This window comes from Pseudophryne corroboree, chromosome 6 (assembly GCF_028390025.1).
Source record: "Pseudophryne corroboree isolate aPseCor3 chromosome 6, aPseCor3.hap2, whole genome shotgun sequence".
Taxonomy (NCBI): domain Eukaryota; kingdom Metazoa; phylum Chordata; class Amphibia; order Anura; family Myobatrachidae; genus Pseudophryne; species Pseudophryne corroboree.
Window position 1 is genome coordinate 280,739,071 of NC_086449.1, and position 21,510 is coordinate 280,760,580.

General features: G+C 44.8%; 1 protein-coding gene across 1 annotated transcript in view; it reads left to right on the forward strand.

Moving 5' to 3' along the window:
* Nucleotides 1-21,510, forward strand: part of LOC134932050 (aromatase) — a 103,648-nt gene that overhangs the window by 74,718 nt on the left and 7,420 nt on the right. Inside the window, exon 8 of the mRNA XM_063926080.1 lies at nucleotides 1,947-2,188. Within this exon, the coding sequence (XP_063782150.1) occupies nucleotides 1,947-2,188 (242 nt within the window). The remainder of the gene's footprint in view (nucleotides 1-1,946; nucleotides 2,189-21,510) is intronic.

Below are 21,510 nucleotides of genomic sequence, written 5' to 3' on the forward strand. Positions count from 1 at the left end.
GGCACGCTCGGGTTAACCGAGCAAGGCGGGAAGATCCGAGTCGCTCGGACCCGTGGAAAAAAAAGTGAAGTTCGTGCGGGTTCGGATTCAAAGAAACCGAACCCGCTCATCTCTAAAATATACCCCCATGTTGGAAAATGAAACAAACAAGCTATCATTATTAGGCACAGTGGGGGTCATTCCGAGTTGTTCGCTCGGTAAATTTCTTCGCATCGCAGCGATTTTCCGCTTAGTGCGCATGCGCAATGTCCGCACTGCGACTGCGCCAAGTAAATTTGCTATGCAGTTAGGAATTTTACTCACGGTATTTTCCTCGTTATGGTGATCGTAATGTGATTGACAGGAAGTGGGTGTTTCTGGGCGGAAACTGGCCGTTTTATGGGTGTGTGTGAAAAAACGCTACAGTTTCTGGGAAAAACGCGGGAGTGGCTGGAGAAACGGAGGAGTGTCTGGGCGAACGCTGGGTGTGTTTGTGACGTCAAACCAGGAACGACAAGCACTGAACTGATCGCAGATGCCGAGTAAGTCTCGAGTTACTCAGAAACTGCACAGAGATGTCTTATCGCAATATTGCAAATCTTTCGTTCGTAATTTTGATAAGCTAAGATTCACTCCCAGTAGGCGGCGGCTTAGTGTGTGCAAAGCTGCTAAAAGCAGCTTGCGAGCGAACAACTCGGAATGACCCCCAGTATTTTTATCCTCGGTAGTGGACCCAAGCACATTTCTACACAGGTATAGCATTATTTGGTAAGTGGAAAAGCCTTTAAAGTGTACGTGTCACTACATATGATTGTTTTCTAGTTAAAGAGCACATAGATATATATATTGTATCTACTTTCCATATTATGCTAGTTTATTATATATTATATTACCAGATTTTCTTTATTTTGTCTGTTTCATATCTCCAATTTCCTAGCAACCATCCAATTACTGGTATGCATTTCTTTGTAAATGGAAAGGAAAAGATAGGTTCAGTGACATTCTCCTAATTCAACTAATGAGCATAGTAACTGCCAGTGTAAATCAGGGAGGGGCTGGAGCTGGGTTTAATTGCACAGTAAAGTATAATTGTGCATTACATTTTGCAAAGTGATGTAAATACTGATTGCTAACAAAATATGGAGAGCATAGATTTGTTTTACGTGCTTTTCTATTAACTTGAATATGTTTTATATTTATAGAAAACAGTGAGAGAAAAGATCTGAAATTAATTTGGTTAGATAATTGACAACCCGTACACAGGCTTCATAGCTTGGTTCCAGCGGTATACTAGACTTTTAGTTTTCCAGTGTGATATCCGTAGTCAAAGGTGTCATGCCAATTGACTACCGATGTAGTCATTTGGCATGACACCTTTGGAGGTGAAATTTTTATTTTCCCATCACAAAGTTTTACTAATTTAATTGCTGAATAAAACTTTGTGTCTCACTTTTTAGTAGGTTTTTCACATCTATTTGCTCAGTACTAGGTCTACCAAAGTGAAAATTGAGATGGTATCTCCAAAAGGCTATGAATAATTTGTAGTACTGTATGTAAAGCCAAATAAATAATGGTAACTGTGTATATGAAGATATTTATTTAGGTTAGCACCCCATGGAACACCCACCATGGGGGGTTACATAATAGTTCTGAGATGAAGGAACCACCTTGCTATCAGAGCGTTTGCTACTAAAGTTAAGGTCTAAGATCTACAGCTGGTTTTTCCTTACAGTATAACTAATTGCAGCGCTGGCTCCTGAATCTTGGAACCGATTGCATAATCCCTAAGTAGAAAATAACCAAGAATCCATTGTTGGCTGCATTATTTTGCTTTATTCATTCCATTTTTAGGTTTTGGACTGAACAGGAGAGCAGAGATGACAGGAATTTTCTGAATAAAAAATTTATGTTTTTAGTCAGGGAAGTGTAATGAACAATTGAGCAATAACTTTTTTTCCCATTGGCAGGTGACCGGGAAGTGCAGCATAGTGATTTGCAAAACCTTAAAGTGCTAGAGAACGTCATCTACGAAAGCATGCGGTACCAGCCTGTGGTAGACATGGTCATGCGCAGGGCTTTGGAGGACGATGTCATTGATGGCTATTATGTGAAGAAAGGAACCAACATCATCTTAAATCTGGGACGCATGCACAGAGTTGAATTTTTTCCAAAGCCAAATGAATTCACCCTGGAAAATTTTGAAAAGACGGTATGTAGATGTCTGATTATAGAAACACCCAAACTACTAAGTACGAATGAGGCGTGTAATAACGCCATGGCTGATAGTAATAATCCAGCAATTTCAGTTGTTCTAAAACAGATTAGAACAGTTTGTTTGGAAATATTGTTGTAAGTAATGACAAAGTAAAATAGCTTACCACATAGTTACATAGTTGGTGAGGTTGAAAAAAGACAAAATGTCCATCGAATTCAACCTGTATTCTAAAATTATATATCATTTAGATGCTGTAACCTTAGATATTTCTTTCAGTTAGGAATTTATCTAATCCATTTTTAAACTTATTTAGTGAGTCTATCATTACTACCTCCTCTGATAGAGAATTCCAAATCCCTACTGCTCTTACTGTGAAGAACCCTTTCCTCCGCTGTGTATGAAAATTTTTTTTTCTTACCTCAGGGGGTGTCTTGTGTAGCGTTATTTTTTTGATAAACAGATCAACTGGTAAGTCCTTGTATTGTCCCTTTATGTATTTATAAATATTAATAATGTCCCCTCACAGCCACCTCTTTTCCAGTGTAAACATATCTAACCTTGTAAGTCTTTCCTCATAATTTAGTGCCTTAACCAGTTTGGTGGCTCGCCTCTGAACCCTTTCGAGTTCCAAGATATCTTTTTATAGTGCGGTGTCCAGTGTCAGGAACCACGGTTCACGCACTGCTCACACACACCACTTACCGGCACGCTGGTGTATTCTGTGCCGCAGATCAGCCGCTGGTGCTTTCTGTGGTTACTGGCATGTTGTCCACTTCCTGGTTCTGTGCACGCTGCTGCTGCTGCCGGCAGCAACCAATTAGCATCCTTCTGGGGGGATATAAGCAGACTTCCCAGAGTCCTCATTGCCTTAAACAACTTGTCAGTTCTCCTGCAAGTTCTCCAGTGTTAGCTCCCAAGGCTCCAGGCTTGCTCCAGAGATCCGGTTACCTGAGTCCTGCTGTACCTGCCTTTCCTGGTTACTTACCCTCAAAGGCTCCGGATATTCTTGGCTCGCTGGCTATACCATCAGTTCCTAGACCAACCCTGCTCTCGGCTCACAGGCCGCATCATCAGTTTCTGCTCAGCTCTTCTATCGGCCATTTGGCTGCACCATTGATACACAGACTGTTCTCATGCTATCAGCTACCCAAGTACTCCTGAGTTCACCATCTCTGATATACTTACCTACCATGTTACCATCAAACTCACTATCAATGGTTATTAAGCACTTTGCTACTATCCAGTACTAAGCATCCCTGTATACCAGAACGGCTCACAGCCTCCACAGAGAAACCTGAGCAGAGGGCCGCGACCTATCGTCAGGCACAGCGAAGACCATATTCCCTTGGGGAGGTCACTGGCGAAAAACCCCTGGCGAGTCAGACTCCGCGCCTCTATTTCAGGTCTCGACAATTCTCTGTGCTCACTGTGTAATCTTCCAGAGTGCTCCAGCATATGACTTGTCCATATCTCAAGCCACCTAACTTCTGCTTCCCTGCGCCCTCCACTGGCTCACCCAGGTCATTGCCGGGAACACAATCAGACCAGCCTGTGACACCCAGAACTGTACACAATATTCCAGTGCGGCCGTACCAATAATTTATACAGTGGCAGGACTACACTCTCATCCCTTGTCTCCATTCCCCGTTTTATGCATGCTAATACCTTATTTGCTTTTGTTGCTGTATTTTGACATTACGTACTGCTACTAAGTCTATTATCGATGAGCACAAATCCTTTTCAACTACCGTTATCCCTACATTTTCCCCATTTAAGTTATAGGCTGCCCGATTGTTCTTAGTCCCAAAGTGCATAACTTTTCATTTTTCTATATTGAACCTCATTCTCCATTTGTCTGCCCAGACCTCCAGTCTGGATAAATCATTGCGTAGAGACTCAACATCCTTGTCTGAATTACTCAACACAGTTTAGAATCATCTGCGAAAATTGACTGTTACATGTGCTGTCTGCAATTGTGTTCTGTCAGTTTAATTGTAGCTCTATTCTGTCTGTTTAATTGCTGTAGTAGCACACCTGTTGGGAGATGCCTTGTTACCTTACTCCAGCATGTGGTTTATTGTTACAGTCAGGAGCCTGGTGGATGTGCAGCAGCACAGTTGCACTGAGTTAGTAATTAAAGGGGGCTTGTCTGTACTGAACCTCGTCATTGGTTAGTACTCCCTTTATATTCCCATTCTGCCCATTATTCCCTGCTGGTCATAGATCCTGTTTGCTGTGAAAAGCCTTTGGCTCTCTGGTTTATAGCCTTGTCCTGTGAGATCCTGTGCTAAAGTGTCCTTGCCAGACCCAGTCCTGTCTGGTTCCTGTCTGTCTTGGTTTTAGCTGCAGTGGGGATTTCTCCACACCATACTTGTTCTTTGTCTTGTGTGTATCTTGGTCTTTCTGTTGTTATCAGTATCATTTACATAGAGCTGCTTTACACATACCGCCACCTGTGTCTCTCTATTTCCACAGTCCCATTCCACTACAGTCTCTCTCTGGCCTGTTTATCTGTGCACATTGGGGGTAATTCTGAGTTGATCGCAGCTTCAAGTTTGTTAGCAATTGGGCAAAACCATGTGCACTGCAGGGGTGGGCAGATATAACACGAGCAGAGAGAGTTAGATTTAGGTAGGGTGTGTTCAATCTGCAATCCAAATTGCAGTGTAAAAATAAAGCAGCCAGTATTTACCCTGCATAGAAACAAAATAACCCACCCAAATCTAACTCTTTCTGCACATGTTATATCTGCCCCCCCTGCAGTGCACATGGTTTTGCCTAACTGCTAAAAAATTTCCTGCTGCGATCAACTTGGAATTACCCCTATTGTCATAGTCCTATTAGTCTGTTCTCTGAACAATTCCTTGTCTCGGTCTTCTCTGCTCCTTTGTGTTGGTACTGCGGTTGCCAGGAGTTTAATCCAATGGCCTGGAGCATTCTGTGTTGTTTGTATGTCTGTTCTGCTTTCCCTGTCTGTATTCCTTTGTCATGCATTTCTGTTGTTGCCAGTAGCAACAACTGTGAGTTCAGAGCATTCCTTCTCATTTATGTACCAGTTCATATGTGTCTTATCCTGTTCTGATTCCACTGTGTGTTATACTGCTGCTATTTACCAGTACCTGTAAGTCCAGTTTTGTCTAGTTCTTGTCTAGTGTGTGCCTGTCTGTCCAGCTTTAACCCACTCTGAGCCAGGTGGGTGTCTACTCCAGCATATTCCTTGCACTTGCCCAGCCTCCAATAGTTTCCTTGTCCACATTAAGACCTGGGGGCATCTGAGGACTTAATCCACCTAGGAAAGGCTGCTGCTAAAGGTGAAGCTTTAGTATGCAGGAGACTTGAGGATTGCTAGGTTTGCGTAACACTCCATCCAGATACATGCCCCAGATCGTAATATTGACACTGTGCTTTCTCGGCCCACTCCTAGGTCATTAATGAATATGTTAAACAGCAATGGCCCGAGTACTGAACCCTGCGGTATTCCACTAAGCACTGAGGCCCATTCAGAGAACATCCCATTAATCAACACTCGCTGTTTCCTGTTGTACAGCCAATTACTTACCCAAGTACAAATAGTGTTTCCAACCACAAGCTCTCTGGTTGAAAATTAGTCTCTTATGTGGGACTTTATCAAAGGTCTTAGCAAAGTCCAAAAGGACCACATCCACTGCTTTACCCTGATCAATATTATCGCTCACTTTCTCATATAAGCTTATGGCGCAGAAAATATAGAAACCACAGCACCCGCTCACTTTGTTGCCCCAGACTTTGTTGCATGGAAGGAAGAAGTAGTCACAACAGGTGGTCTTCAGATTGCCAGCGGCCGGGCTCCCGACGACCAGCATACCAGCGCCAGAATCCCGACCGTCGCCATACAGACAGCTTTTTTCTCTCTTGGGGGTCCACGCCCCCCCCCCCCCCCCGGAGGGTACCGTGCCCACAGCGTGGCGAGTGCAGCGAGCCCGCAAGGGGCTCATTTGCGCTCACCCAGCTGTCGGCATGCTGGCGGTCAGGATCCTGGCGCTAGGATGCTGGCCGCTGGGAGCCCGACCGCCGGCATAACATACTACACCCATCACATCTAGGGATAGAGTAGTGACACATTTAGGGAGAAAAATAGCTGTACACAACAGAAACCCTTTTTAAACAAAGTATTCAACCATGAAAAAGAGAATTTTATTCATAAGTATTTCAGAGATGTGGGTTCTTCATTCTGTTTATATTTTCTCATCTCATAATATAGTAAAGTATCAATTTATTTCATACTTGCTTATTTTACAACTGCCTCCTCTAAGAGGGGGCAGCCAAGTGGGAGGTGCAGGCATGGCACTACTAGGTAGAAGGTGCGGGCATGGCACAGTCAAGTGGGTGGTGTGGGGGTATGGTGTCACCCCCACTGTTTCACCAGTGATTACTAACATTGTAAAGCAGGAGCCAGGGCCACAATGATGCAATTTAACACAAATCACATCATAAAGCCACTTGAGCTAAGTGGGCAACAGTGGGTGGTCGCAGGGGGCTTTTGGGAGACTTGCGTACCTTTCCGGACCTCCATGAGAGCCACCAGTGATTTAGGAGTCTCCCAGACTTTCTGGCAGAGTAGACAGGTATAGTCAATTCCCCAAAATTTACAGTAACAAAGTGCCACAATGTCAGGTTGTGCATATATTTTATATTGTACTCTCTAAATTGCTACATCACCAATTTCTGTGTGTACTTCTATGCCACTAAACAAATATTTGATGTAGGGAGTTGTGATGTGCTATTCTGGAATGTGATGAATGGCCCATTGCTATTTGAACTGACCCCCAAATGTATACTTGAATGCATGCATGGCTAAAGATTTTCAATGTTCCCTTTAAATTGTTGGTTCTTACACACTTCATAATGACACATCACACACAGGGCTTCCCCCTGCAAACTATAAATTTGTGCCCTCCCTAATATATGTAATAAAGGTGTGTGGTCTCACATGTAAGGGGCGTGGCCACACAATAGCAACCCCAATTCAAATTACGCCACACAATATTCACATTACACCCCACGTTATGCCCAGTTCATATTGCAGCACAAAGTAGTGTACCTTATTCACATTATGTCACACAGTAGTGCCCCTTAGTAACGTTAAACTACACAGTAGTGCCTCTTACACACGTTATGCTACACAGTAGTGCCTCATACACAATTCCCATAGTAGTAGTTTCCCTTACACATAATACCCACAGTAGTAGTGCCACACATAATGCCCACAGTAGTAGTACCCCTTGCAGTTAACATCGACAGTAGTGCCACACATAATGCCCACAATAGTAGTGCCACACATAATACCCACAGTAGAAGTGCCCCTTACACATAACGCCCACAGTAGTGCCACAGATAATGCCCACAGTAGTAGTGCCCCTGACCATTAATGCCCACAATAGTAGTGCAACACATAACACCCACAGTAGTAGCACCACGCATAATGCCCACAGAAGTGGTGCTCCTTACGCATACAGATGTGTGCGTGCGTACGTAAGCGCACACATTAAAGCCTAGGGAGCGAACACCTGGCCAGTTGCAGTGTGGCGTGTTCCTATCATGCTGTGATGCATGCGCACGCATCTCGGCAATGATAAGCGTGGCTACATCAGTATGTCCACAGGAGGGGAGAGGGCGGGTGGGTGAATAAGCCAGGGGGGGTCAGCAGGAAAGCAGCTACCTCCAATGGAGCAGTCCACAGGATGGCAGGGAGGAACAGTCAGGATCAGCAGCGAGGGCAACTCCCAGCAGGACAGGACCACCAAAGAAGATGTGCGGAGCAAGGGACTGCAGAAGCCACCGCGCCTGCTCCATCCCTCGGATAGGCAGCAGGGTTCAGCACCAAGCCACGCCGCCCACAGGAGAGATCCTCAGCGCGGGGAAGCACACAGAGAGCTGCTGATAAGCCATGCTGGAGGGACCACAAGGATGCTAAAAGCCGCACTTCCCACTGCAGGTGCCGCTGCCTGTCATACAGTGACAGGTGCAGCGGCAGCCGGCAGCAACAGCAGGGTAGCAGTGCGGGGAGAGCGCCTTCTCTGTCCGACGCCTCCCTGCATTGCATACCCTTGCTGAGCGGGTTGCGCCGGCACTGCACACAGTGTTGCTGTGTTGTCCTGCATCAGACCAGTGGTAGTGTCCTGTGCATCAGTCAGTCCAGTGATCAGTCACAGTGGTGGTGTCCTCTGCTGCCATATGTCCAGTGCTGCTGTATAATAAGTCCTTACAGTGTCGCTGTGTTGTCCTGCATCAGACCAGTTGTAGTGTCCTGTGCATCAGTCAGTCTAGTGACCAGTCACAGTGGTGGTGTCCTCTGCTGCCATATGTCCAGTGCTGCTGTATAATAAGTCCCTTACAGTGTCGCTGTGTTGTCCTGCATCAGACCAGTGGTAGTGTCCCGTGCTGTATTACTCCAAATAAAGGGGTTATTAACATTTGATCAAAATATAATTTTTACAGGGTTTGCCCTGTGTGGTGTAGGGGTACGCTCGCCTGTGCTGCATATTATTATAATAGCTCCAAATAAAAGGGTTATTATTATCCAAATTAATTTTACAGGCATTGCCGTGTGTGTGTGGTTTAGGGGTATGCTCTCCTGTGCCACCAATTTTGTGCGTGTGTTACATCTGAGCAAATTCCAGCACGTTCCATGTTGTTTGTGCCGCACACTTGTGTCGCTTAGCTTAGTCATATAGCTACCTCATTGCACCTCTTTTTCTTCTTTGCATGACGTGCTGTTTGGGGCCTACTTTTTTAAGTGCCATCCTGTCTGTAACTGCAGTGTCTCTCCTAGATGGGCCAGGTGTTTGTGCCACATACTTGTGTCGCTTAGCTTAGTCATACAGCTATCTCATTGCACCTTTTTTTCTTCTTTGCATGATGTGCTGTTTGGGGCCTATTTTTTTAAAATCTGACATCCTGTCTGCCACTGCAGTGCCACTCCTAGATGGGCCAGGTGTTTGTGCCGAACACTTGTGTCGCTTAGCATAGTCATACAGCCACCTCGGTGCAACCTTTTGGCCTAAAAACAATATTGTGAGGTGTGAGGTGTTCAGAATATACTGGAAATGAGTGGAAATTAATGTTATTGGGGTTAATAATACCGTAGGGTCAAGATTACCCCCAAATTCTGTGATTTTAGCTGTTTTTATGTTTTTTTTTTTTTTAAAACATCCAGATTCAAAACCAAAACCCGAAAGGGTGGTTTTGGCAAAACCCGAAAGGGTGGTTTTGGCAAAACCAATCCAGATCCAAAACACGAGGATGGAACCAGAACCAAAACCAAAACATAAAACACAAAAAGTGCCCGCCGCACATCTCTAATCTTAATTGCTGTTCCTTGCTCACGGTCTACCCCATCTGTGTCACCCCTGTCTGTCTGCCCTTCCCCTTTAGAATGTACACTCTCAACAGCAGAACCCTTCCCTTACTTATACTCAGTGTCGTACTGGGGCATGAAGGTCCCACCGGGGGAATGCAGTGGTAGCGGCCCATGATTATGGGTTTGGACAGTCTCCAGAGGGTGTGTGGCCAGCTACTGCATAGGTTTGTCTAACCTTCAGAGAGTGCATTGTCTGGACCACTTGATAAATATATATATATATATATATATATATATAGTAAATGTGGTCTGTCTCCGTTCCCAGCACTAGAGGAAGCTCCAAGTGCCGGAAATGTTAGAGGGCACACCACAGAGCAGGAGGAGGAGCAGAGGACGCGCACACTGACTCGGACTATGAGACTAGGTAGGGAACAGGGCAGGCAGAGGCGACAGCAGGAGACACTAACAGCCGGCACATGCTGGAGCTCTTTCTGCCCCTCAAGCTGTTACAGAGCAGCTATTTTTGCCCCTCAGGCAATTCTGGGACTTTATTTTCATTGAGAAATTATCAGATGTCTGGAGGGGGTCAGTTTAGGGGCATTATTTTCATTGAAAGATTGGGGGGTTATCAGGTCTGCGGGAGGTCACATCTGGGGCATTATTTTCATTAGGGAATTGGGGGGTTTTGAGGTCAGGTCAGTCGAGGGGCATACACAGTGGTTATAATTTATTTGAGTTAAAAAAGTAAATAATTAAATACAGCTACTTCCATAGTGGCTCTTCTGTGGTGTAACATGTATAAGGGGCTTTACCATGGTGTAACATGTATAAGGGGCTCTACTGTGGCATAATATGTATTAGGAGCTCTACTGTGGCATAATGTGTTTAAGCGGCTCTACTGTGTGGCGTAACATGTATAAGCAGCTCTACTGTGTGGTGTAATGTGAATAGCGGACACTACTGTGCGGTGTATGATGTAAATTGGTACTATTATGTGGCCACGTCCAATATTCTGTATTTTTGTACATGGGGCACCCAAAGGAAACTTTCACAAAGAGCTCTACAAGGTCTAGAACTGACCATGTCACCAATTTAAATATTGTTTCTTTTCAAATGTAACATGCCACCACATGTTGTCCAAGCCACCAATCAGTACAGGGGAAGGGGTGCCAAAACATAGGGCCCTGCTCTAGTGTTTTCCCTCCTAGTGTCAGCTCAGTGCAGGAGGAGGTGCTTAGTGCACAGTCTGAGAGAGTTCTTCCTGGAAGAGACAACTGCACTGACGTACAGTTTCTGCAGCGTTGCCCTGTGTGTATACAGTGTATACATCCTGCGTGTTCTGAGACACTGTGTTAGCGCTATACTGCTTCACATGTATACTGTGAGTTCCTGCTGCTGCAGAACATCTTCTATATACTACAAGCTGTTATCTCTGTTATATGAATAAACCAATCATCCTGGTTAAGTGCCGTTGTGTGGACTAAGATCCCTATTCGACACCGCAACACTCTGCCAACAGTAAATACTGATAGTGCATTCATGATAATGTACCAGATTAATACAGGTTGAGTATCCCATATCCAAATATTCCAAAATACGGAATATTCCGAAATACTGACTTTTTTGAGTGAGAGTGAGATAGTGAAATCTTTGTTTTCTGTGACACAATGTACTCAAACTTTGTTTAATACACAAAGTTATTAAAAATATTGTATTAAATGACCTTCAGGCTGTGTATATAAGGTGTATATGAAACATAAATGAATTGTGTGAATGTACACACACTTTGTTTAATGCACAAAGTTATTAAAAATATTGGCTAAAATAACCTTCAGGCTGTGTGGATAAGGTGTATAGGAAACATAAATGCATTCTGTGCTTAGACTTGGGTCCCATCGCCATGATATCTCATTATGGTATGCAATTATTCCAAAATACGGAAAAATCCGATATCCAAAATACCTCTGGTCCCAAGCGTTTTGGATAAGGTATACTCAACCTGTAACAAGAATGTAGTGTAGAAAATACTCAATAGACATGTGCAGTATAAGGTAACATATATATAATGTATATTCAAGTGTACTTGTAAATGTTTAGTTGGGAAAGACCAACAAAGAAAATAGATTGCTTTCTTGGAGCACTCTTTTTTAATGATTTTAATACTTAATTTGACATGGTTGTAATGTTAAAACGTAACCTTTATTGTATTCCAATAAAAGAAATGGGGTAGTTTTAAGGGCATTTTGAGAATGATTATACATAATAATATTTTATTATTTTTTTATGTATACACGCTGTACACAATAGCCAATAGATTTTGTTATACATTAATTGTTATAATAACATCAGGACAGTACTTAAAATGCACAGATACAATGGGTGATGTGTTTCTCTCTGTCTTGTATGAATAAATGCAGCAGTTCAGCATTTAAAGGGGTCTAATATGACTGAATGTCCAGATAATTAGAGTTTTAAACTATAATGTTTGTGAATCATTGAAGGACTATATATTTTTGTATAGTAACGATCAACTGAATTTCTTATAAATAATTCACCACACAACTTGATATCTTTTTGATAAAATGTATTTTTATAAATAATTCACCACATAACACAATTTGATGTTTATTAGATTTTTGTAAGAGAGACAAGGGGTTAAATATAGGCCCTCATTCCGAGTTGTTCGCTCGTTCTTTTTCATCGCATCGCAGTGAAAATCCGCTTAGTACGCATGCGCAAAGTTCGCACTGCGACTGCGCCAAGTAACTTTACTATGAAGAAAGTATTTTTACTCACGGCTTTTTCTTCGCTCCGGCGAACGTAATGTGATTGACAGGAAATGGGTGTTACTGGGCGGAAACACGGCGTTTTAGGGGCGTGTGGCTGAAAACGCTACCGTTTCCGGAAAAAACGCAGGAGTGGCTGGAGAAACGGTGGGAGTGCCTGGGCGAACGCTGGGTGTGTTTGTGACGTCAACCAGGAACGACAAGCACTGAACTGATCGCACAGGCAGAGTAAGTCTGGAGCTACTCTGAAACTGCGAAGTAGTTTGTAATAGCAATATTGCGAATACATCGGTCGCAATTTTAAGAAGCTAAGATTCACTCCCAGTAGGCGGCGGCTTAGCGTGAGCAACTCTGCTAAATTCGCCTTGCGACCGACCAACTCGGAATGAGGGCCATAGTACATGCACTGATATAGTCATAATAATTCTCAAAATGCCCTTAAACTACCCCATTTATTTTATTGGAATACAATAAATTTACGTTTTAACATTACAACCATGTCAAATTAAGTACTAAAATCATTAAAAAGAGTGCTCTAAAAAAGCTTCAGCGCACAAAACCGTATAAACAATAGAACTATTTTTAAAAATATATTTTCAATTCGCTGCTCAGATCGTATTGCATGGATTAAAATGGCTTTTATATGTACATGAACAAACACACTGGAGTACAGAGCACAGAACAATACAAACAGTTGAACAATATATATTTATTTTTTCAATTTGCAGCTCAGCACACAAAGTGGATTCAAAGGGCTTTATGTGTATGTAAACAAACATACTGGCCGGGGTACAGCGCTCAGAACAGTACAAACAATATATTGTTTTTTTTTATTCGCAGCTCAGCTCACATTGCTGGGATTTTATATGTATGTGAACAAACGCACTGGGGTACAGTGCACACAGGTTGTACAAACTTAAAAACTAAACTTTTTTTAACTTTTTTATTTTTAACTTTTTAGTGACTTATTTCGTAACTGACACTGCACAGTCACACTGCTTTTTTGAACGCAGTGGGGTATGGCCTACAGAGTCAGTGCAGCACCACTGTGTGACAGAATAATTAGACTAAGGGAACTGGACATAGCGCAGCTACTTGTGGATGGAGACAAAGAGATAGGCAAAAGTTTAATGCCGCATGTGAGCAGCATTGAATTTCCGCCCGATCTCTAGGTGGGGTCTACATAGCGACAGACTGGCGGCCAAATTCGGCACTGGCAAGTGCGCGCACCTGGGAAAGGGGGCGCATACACTAGCGACGGGGTGTGCCACGAGTCAAGGGGGAGTGGACTCGTGGCACGCCCCCATTCCCATGGAAATGAACGGGGCATGCTGTGAGTCAGGGGGCATGGACTCGCGGTACGCCTCCATTCCCATGGAGACGGGCATGGGGGCTGGGGGCGGATGTACAACAGAGAGCCTTCCCGGCTCTCTGAATGGCAGGACCGGCCCACCAGCCCATTGGCCCATCTGGCATTTGCCAGAAATGCCAGATGAGCAGTCCGTTCCTGGTATACAGGAGACATCTCAGTAGAAAAGACGCCTCCTGCATGTACAGATGGAGCCACGCTAATCGTGGCGTCGTCTGTGCCTGGGCGAGCCCAGCGAGGTGGACCGCAGGGAATGGACGGGGCGCGCGTGCGTCATGTGCCCCATTCAAAGTGAATGGGAGCGTCTCTGTGCGCTCAGTGGTGTGCCGAGGCACAAACACGCCTAGGCATGCCATTCACCCTCGCCTGCGATGCAGCCACACCTAATGAGCATGGCTCCATCTGTAGCTGCGATCCAAGCACTGCAACCAACATCGCAAGCTGGGATCCAACATTGTGATCATCATCCGTGATGTTCCCCACAGAGTCATCCTCAGCTGGCGCAGCTGGCCAATGGAAGCGGGGGCTGCGGAGCCAAGAAGTATGGGTGTTGACACGCAGTCCCTTGGCTCTCCCCTCCTAGAAAAAGGGGGCAACATGCCAGAATGTGCAGTACAGACTTTGCGCAGGATAGGATTTCTGCAGCCACAGATTCCTGATTATCGTGATTCTGGGTGGGACGCAGTACCTGTGTCCCACTCTGAATCAGGCCCTCTATCCAAAACTCAGTATTTAGTTTGTAATGTTACTAGCCTTTAATTAAGAGTCTTCATGCAAACTTGGACATGGCATTTCTATATTGCATTGCTAGTTTTAATCTTTTTTTCCCCCATCATAATCTATTTGTAATTACAATTTTGCCTCATAACAGAGCCAAGTCAAACATCTTTTATTAAAACAGCCTGTGAAATATATTGAGGAACACCACTGTCTGCTTTAGTAGGGGTGATTTTAAATATTTTGTTTACATGGACATCTTTTTAGGGTCAAACACTTAACAGACATTCCGATCATATGGCAAATTTTCATTGTTACTGTATCTTCTCAATAACAGTGATAATTGCATGTTTATTAGAATTTTGTGTTGGAGTAATGTAGTACGTGGGCACATTTATGTAACAATGCAGTGGAAAATTAATGCATGCTGTGTTGATCAAAAAACACATTTTCTCTTACGTCCTAGAGGATACTGGTGATCCATTTAGTACCATGGGGTATAGACGGGTCCACTAGGAGCCATGGGCACTTTAAGAATTTTATAGTGTGGGCTGGCTCCTCCCTCTATGCCTCAGTTTAGAAAATGTGCCCGGAGGAGCCGGTCACGCTTATGGAAGCTCCTGAAGAGTTTTCTGCATTTATTTTTCTGTTTGTTATTTTCAGGCAGGACTGGTTGGAACCAGCCTGCCTGCTTCATGGGACTTAGGGGGGGACAGGACGGGCCAACCTCCCAAAGGGTTAATGGTCCCGTTCCCTGATTACAGGACACTAGCTCCTGAGGGAACTATTCGCAAGCCCCACCACGGTGAGCGTACATTCTCTCTCCACGCCGCCACCCCCAACAGAGCCAGAAGAAAGAAGAGTGGTGAGTACTAAGCCGGCGTCCTGGCTAGCGGGTCGCCGGCCATTATGGCGGCATGAGGGTACAGAGACGCACGGCTTCTAACCGGGGCGGATTGCGTCTCCAGACACCATACACAACTGCGTTTCAGTACACTGTACACAGTACCCAAACTGGCAAACACAGCCTTAAAACGGTTTTGCTCCATTTTAAGCACAAAGATTTCAACAGCCAGTATAAAAAAAGCGTGAAGTCACATTTACATTATGTCAGGCAAAGAGTGTGTTTCATGTACAGCGGAGTGTGCCTCTTCTCCAGAGAGCTCACTGCTATGTACTCAGGTTAGTGCACCTTCTCAGGCTAGCGGGGCTGAACCAGCTTGGCTGGATTCCCTCAAAGGATTGATTTCTAATATCTCTAATAAATTGTCCCGCAATGAGAAAGAGATGCAATACTTAAGACAGTCTGTGGATGAGGTTATGAACAGACTCAGTCCCCAAACAATCGTCTCAGTCCCTTGCCATTTGTCCACAAAAACTAACTCTGGCCCATATCCTGCAGTCTGACTCTGACGCTGAGGGGTCAGACATGGAGGAGGGGGAGGTGGATTCAGAAGGAGGGGATGCTGCTCTGTCACAGGGAATACAGGCTCTTATACTCTTATAGAGGCTATTAGAGATGTGCTACAAATTCCTGATAAGGTGACAGAGGAGTGTGAGGAATCTTATTTTAATGTAAAAAAGAAGTCCTCAGTGTCACTTTTCCTGTGTCAAAGGAATTGAATACCCTGTTTGAAGAACTGTGGGTAAATCCTGATAAGAAATTTCAAATCCCTAAAAGGTTACTCTCATCTTTTCCTTTTCCTTCTGAGGATAGCAAAAAATGGGAAAGTCCACCAATAGTTGATGAACCTCCCTGAAGGACGCTGCTGATTGTAAGATTGAGACTACACTCAAATCCTTGTACACAGCGGCTGGCGTGGCTCAGAGACCCACTATAGCATGTGTGTGGATTACTAAAGCCATTGCTAAATGGTCAGGTAAGCTTATTGAAGGGTTGGATTCCTTATCTAGGGGGGACATTGTGTTACTCCTGCAACATATACAGGACTCTGCAAACTTTATGGTGGAAGCCATAAAAGAAGTAGGTTTGCTTAATGCATGCACCACTGCTATGGCAGTGTCAGCACGCAGGGGTTTGTGATTACGCCAGTGGACTGCGGACGTGGACTCCAGGAAAGGTGTGGAAGGCCTACCCTTCACAGGAGAGGCCTTATTTGGAGATGAACTGGACAAATGGATCTCCAAAGCTATTGTGGGTAAGTCCACATATCTTCCTTCTGGAGCTCCCCCAACCAGGAAGACCTAATCAGGACCTACTCTACAGTCATTTCGGACTGCCAAGTTTAAGGGCAAATTCAGAGGATCTTCTACTGCTACCAGAGGCGCTAGAGGTAAACCACGCAAACCAGCAGCTGCCGGTTCTCAGGAACAGAGCTCCAGTTCTGCTACTCAAAGCCTCCTGCATGACGGTGGACCGCGTGGCCTGGAAGACTGGCAGGTGGGAGCCCAACTAAAGAATTTCAGTCACATCTGGACAACATCATGCCAGGATCCCTGGGTCATAGATCTTATTTCCCAGGGATACAGATTAGAGTTTCAGGAGCTCCCACCTCACAGATTCTTCAAATCAGGCTTACCAGCTTCACAAGAGGCAAGTATAACCTTACAGGATGCCATTCAAAAACTGGTACAGACTCAGGTCATTATTCCAGTTCCACCTCATCTGCGCAACAAGGGGTACTATTCCAACTTGTTTGTGGTACCGAAACCGGATGGTTCGGTGAGACCGATTTTGAATCTAAAATCGTTGAACCCATACATACGAGTGTTCAAATTGAAGATGGAGTCTCTGAGAGTGGTGATCTCAGGTCTGGAGGAGGGGGAATTCCTAGTGTCTCTGGATATCAAGGATGCGTACCTTTACATTCTGATCTGGCCGCCTCACCAAGCTTATCTGTGCTTTGCACTACAGGACTGTCACTACCAGTTCCAGGCCCTGCCATTTGGTCTCTCCACAGCACCAAGGGTGTTCCCCAATGTGATGGCATAGGTGAGGTTTCTCCTTTGCAAGCAGGGAGTGAACATTATTTTGTACCTGGACGATCTTCTGATAAAGGCACCGTCCAGGGAAAGGTTGTTGGACAGCATTGGTCTCACAAACAGACTACTCCTGGATCATGGGTGGATTCTAAATCTTCCGAAATCTCATTTAGAGCCAACTCGGTGGCTCCCATTTCTGGGAATGATACTGGACACAGAGTCACAGAAAGTTTTTCTTCCATTGGAAAAGGCATTCGTAATCCAATCAATGGTTCGGGATGTCCTGAAACCAACCCGGATATCGGTGCATCTATGCATTCGACTTCTGGGGAAAATGGTGGCCTCTTATGAGCCGCTTCAGTATGGAAGGTTTCATGCAAGGCCCTTCCAGCTGTATCTGTTGGACAAATGGTCCAGATCGCATCTTCACATACACCATAGGATCTGTCTGTCGCCAAAGGCAGGATCTCCCTTCTGTGGTGGCTACAGACTTCTCACCTAATCAAGGGCCGAAGGTTCGAGATTCAAAATTGGATTCTGCTAACCACAGACGCAAGCCTCAGAGGTTGGGGAGCGGTCACCCAGGTGGTGCAGTTTCAGGGAAGATGGTCAAGTCAGGAAGTTTTCCTTCCAATCAAAATTCTGGAACTCAGGGCTGTACACAATGCCCTTCTGAAGGCCTAATATCTTCTTCAAGATCGGGCCATTCAGGTTCAGTCGGACAATGTGATGGCAGTAACGTACATAAACCGACAGGCAGGAACGAAGAGCAGAGCAGCAATGTCAAAGGTATCAAGAATTCTCCTCTGGGCAGAAAAACACGCTGTGGCGTTGTTGGCGGTCTTCATTCTGGGAGTAGACAACTGGGAAGCAGACTTCCTCAGCAGACACGACCTGCACCCGGAGGAGTGGGGCCATCACCCGGAGATGACCAGGTGCTTGACACGTCGATGGGGATGTCCACAAATCGACATGATGGCCTCTCGTCTCAACAAGAAGCTCAAGCGGTATTGTTCCAGGTCGAGAGGCCCACAGGCAGTTGCGGTGGACGCTCTAACAACTCCATGGGTCTATCAGATGCTGTACGTGTTCCCTCCACTTCCGCTGATCCCAAGAATTCTGAAAAGAATAGAAAGGGAAAAAGTGCAAGCAATTCTTATTGCTCTGGATTGGCCAAGACGGGCCTGGTACGCGGACCTTCTGGAGATGCTCCTGGAAGATCCGTGGCTTCTACCTCTTCACGAGGATCTCCTGCAACAGGGGCCATTCGTCTATCAAGACTTGACACGGCTTTGTTTGATGGCATGGAGGTTGAACGGCTGATTCTAGCCAGGAGAGGGATTCCTGACAAGGTCATCCCGACTATGTTCCAAGCCAGGAAGGGGGTAACGTCCAAACATTACCACCGTATTTGTAAGAAATACGTCTCTTGATGTGAGAGCAGAAAATATTCTGCTGTGGAATTTCATCTGGGACGTCTCCTGCTTTTTCTGCAGTCGGATGTGGGCCTACGTCTGGGCTCCATAAAAGTCCAGATTTTGGCCTTGTCCATTTTCTTTCAGAAGCAATTGGCATCTCTTCCTGAGGTCCAGACGTTCTTAAAAGGGGTTCTGCACATCCAGCCTCCCTTTGTGCCTCCCACATCACCATGGGATCTCAATTTGGTGCTGCAGTTCCCCCAATCGGACTGGTTTGAACCTTTACAGGAGATATACATAAAATATCTTACGTGGAAGACCGTCATACTGTTGGCTTTGGCTTCTGCAAGACGTGTGTCGGAACTGGGGGCGTTGTCTCACAAGAGTCCCTATTTAATCTTCCATGAAGACAGAGCTGAACTCAGGACTCATCAGAAATTTCTTCCTGAGGTGGTGTCAGCGTTTCACATCAACCAACCAATTGTGGTTCCGGTTGTGACCGACGCCTCTGTTACTTTAAAGTCTTTGGATGTTATGAAGGCTTTGAAGGTGTATGTGAAAAGAACGGCTCGTCACAGGAAAACGGACTTGTTGTTTGTTCTTTACAATCCCAATAAGATTGGGTGTCCTGCTTTAAAACAGTCTATTGCACGCTGGATCAGGCTCACTATCCAGCATGCTTATTCCACGGCAGGCTTGCTGGTTCCAAAATCTGTTCAAGCCCACTCTACTAGGTCGGTGAGTTCTTCTTGGGCAGCTGCCCGGGGTGTCTTGGCTTTGCAGCTCTGCCGAGCAGCTACTTGGTCAACTTCGAACATGTTTGCAAAGTTTTACAAGTTTGATACCTTGGCCTCTGAGGCCCTTCAGTTCGGTCAATCAGTTCTGCAGGGCCCTCAGCACTCTCCCACCCGGTTTGGGAGCTTTGGAACTTCCCCATGGTACTAAATGGATTCCCAGTATCCTCTAGGACGTAAGAGAAAATAGGATTTTAATTACCTACCGGTAAATCCTTTTCTCGTAGTCCGTAGAGGATACTGGGCACCTGCCCAGTGCTTCGATCGTCCTGCACTGTTGTATTGTTGTTTGGTTCAGCCGTTGCTGTTCATGTTCCAAGTTTGGTTAGCATGGCTTTCCTCTTGTTTGTGGGTGCTGGTTCGGAATCTCACCACTATCCTTTTATATCCTTCTCTCAAAGTATGTCCGTCTCCTCGGGCACAGTTTCCTAAACTGAGTCTGGTAGGAGGGGCATTGAGGGAGGAGCCAGCCCACACTATCAAATTCTTTAAGTGCCCATGGCTCCTAGTGGACCCGTCTATACCCCATGGTACTAAATGGATGCCCAGTATCCTCTACGGACTAAGAGAAAAGGATTTACCGGTAGGTAATTAAAATCCTATTTTCAAAACTTACTTAATATTGTTGAATGTATTAACATGTGATTTATGGGGCTCTTCCTGATATCTAAATGTTGTATTTAACTAATAACTATTGCAGTATTTATATAGCTATTTTATCATCATTATAGTTTAGATAATACTTTTTTTATTAGCTTGTTGTTTTGTTGTGGAGACAGGAATACCTTTCCATTGGAGATCACACAATGGACTCTTAACATTAATTATGTAGCAGGACAGGCACAAAAATAACATATTTGTGTCACCATTATGGGGAATTTACAGTCTGAATAGTGAGTGATGAGTAGTGGGGTAGAATACATTTTTGGCAAGTCCAAAAATTCAGTTCCTCTCTAAAGACAAGAATAACCACTCTTCAGGTTGTCTGAAAGTATTGCAACGTTCAAGAAAGGCCAACACAACAAACAACTCAGTGGTACTCCTATATTACTCTTACACAGGCAATAAACGTTGGAGTGGGGTGTGTGTAAGAGGAAAAAATAAAAATAAACAATAATATATATATATATATATATATATATATATATCTATCTATAAAACACTAATCACAACAATCCTAGGGGTATATTTACCGATGTGCGGGTTTATAGAAGTGGAGATGTTGCCCATAGCAACCAATCAGTGTCTAACTATTATCTTCTAGATGGTGCTAGATAAATGATAAGTAGGATCTGATTGGTTGCTATGGGCAACATCTCCACTTCTATAAACCAGCACCTTAGTAAATATACCCCTTAGTATATAACATTTTAGAATGTACCATATATACTAGAGTATAAATCGACCCGAATATAAGCCGAGGCACCTAATTTTTCCACAAAAACCTGGGAAAACTTATTGACTCGAGTATAAGCCTAGGGTGGGAAATGCAGATCTAGCAGTACACAGCCCTCATACTGCCAAATATGCCCCCACAGTGCCAGATATGCCCTCATAGTGCCAGATATGCCCCCACAGTGCCAGATATGCCCCAAAAGTGCCAGATATGCCCTCACACTGCCAGATATGCCCCCATAGTGCCAGATATGCCCTCACACTGCCAGATATGCCCCCATAGTGCCAGATATGCCCTCACACTGCCAGATATTCCCCCACAGTGCCAGATATTCCCCCACAGTGCCAGCTATTCCCTCATATTGACAGATATTCCCCCACAGTGCCAGATATGCCCTTACAGTGCCAGATATTCCCGCACAGTTCCAGATATGCCCTCATACTGCCAGATATGCCCCCTCAGTGCCACATATGACCCACCCCCCAAGTGCCAAATATGCTCCCCCAGTGCCAGGTACAACTTACCCTCCCCGCTCCCCCGCTGTTTTGTGAAGG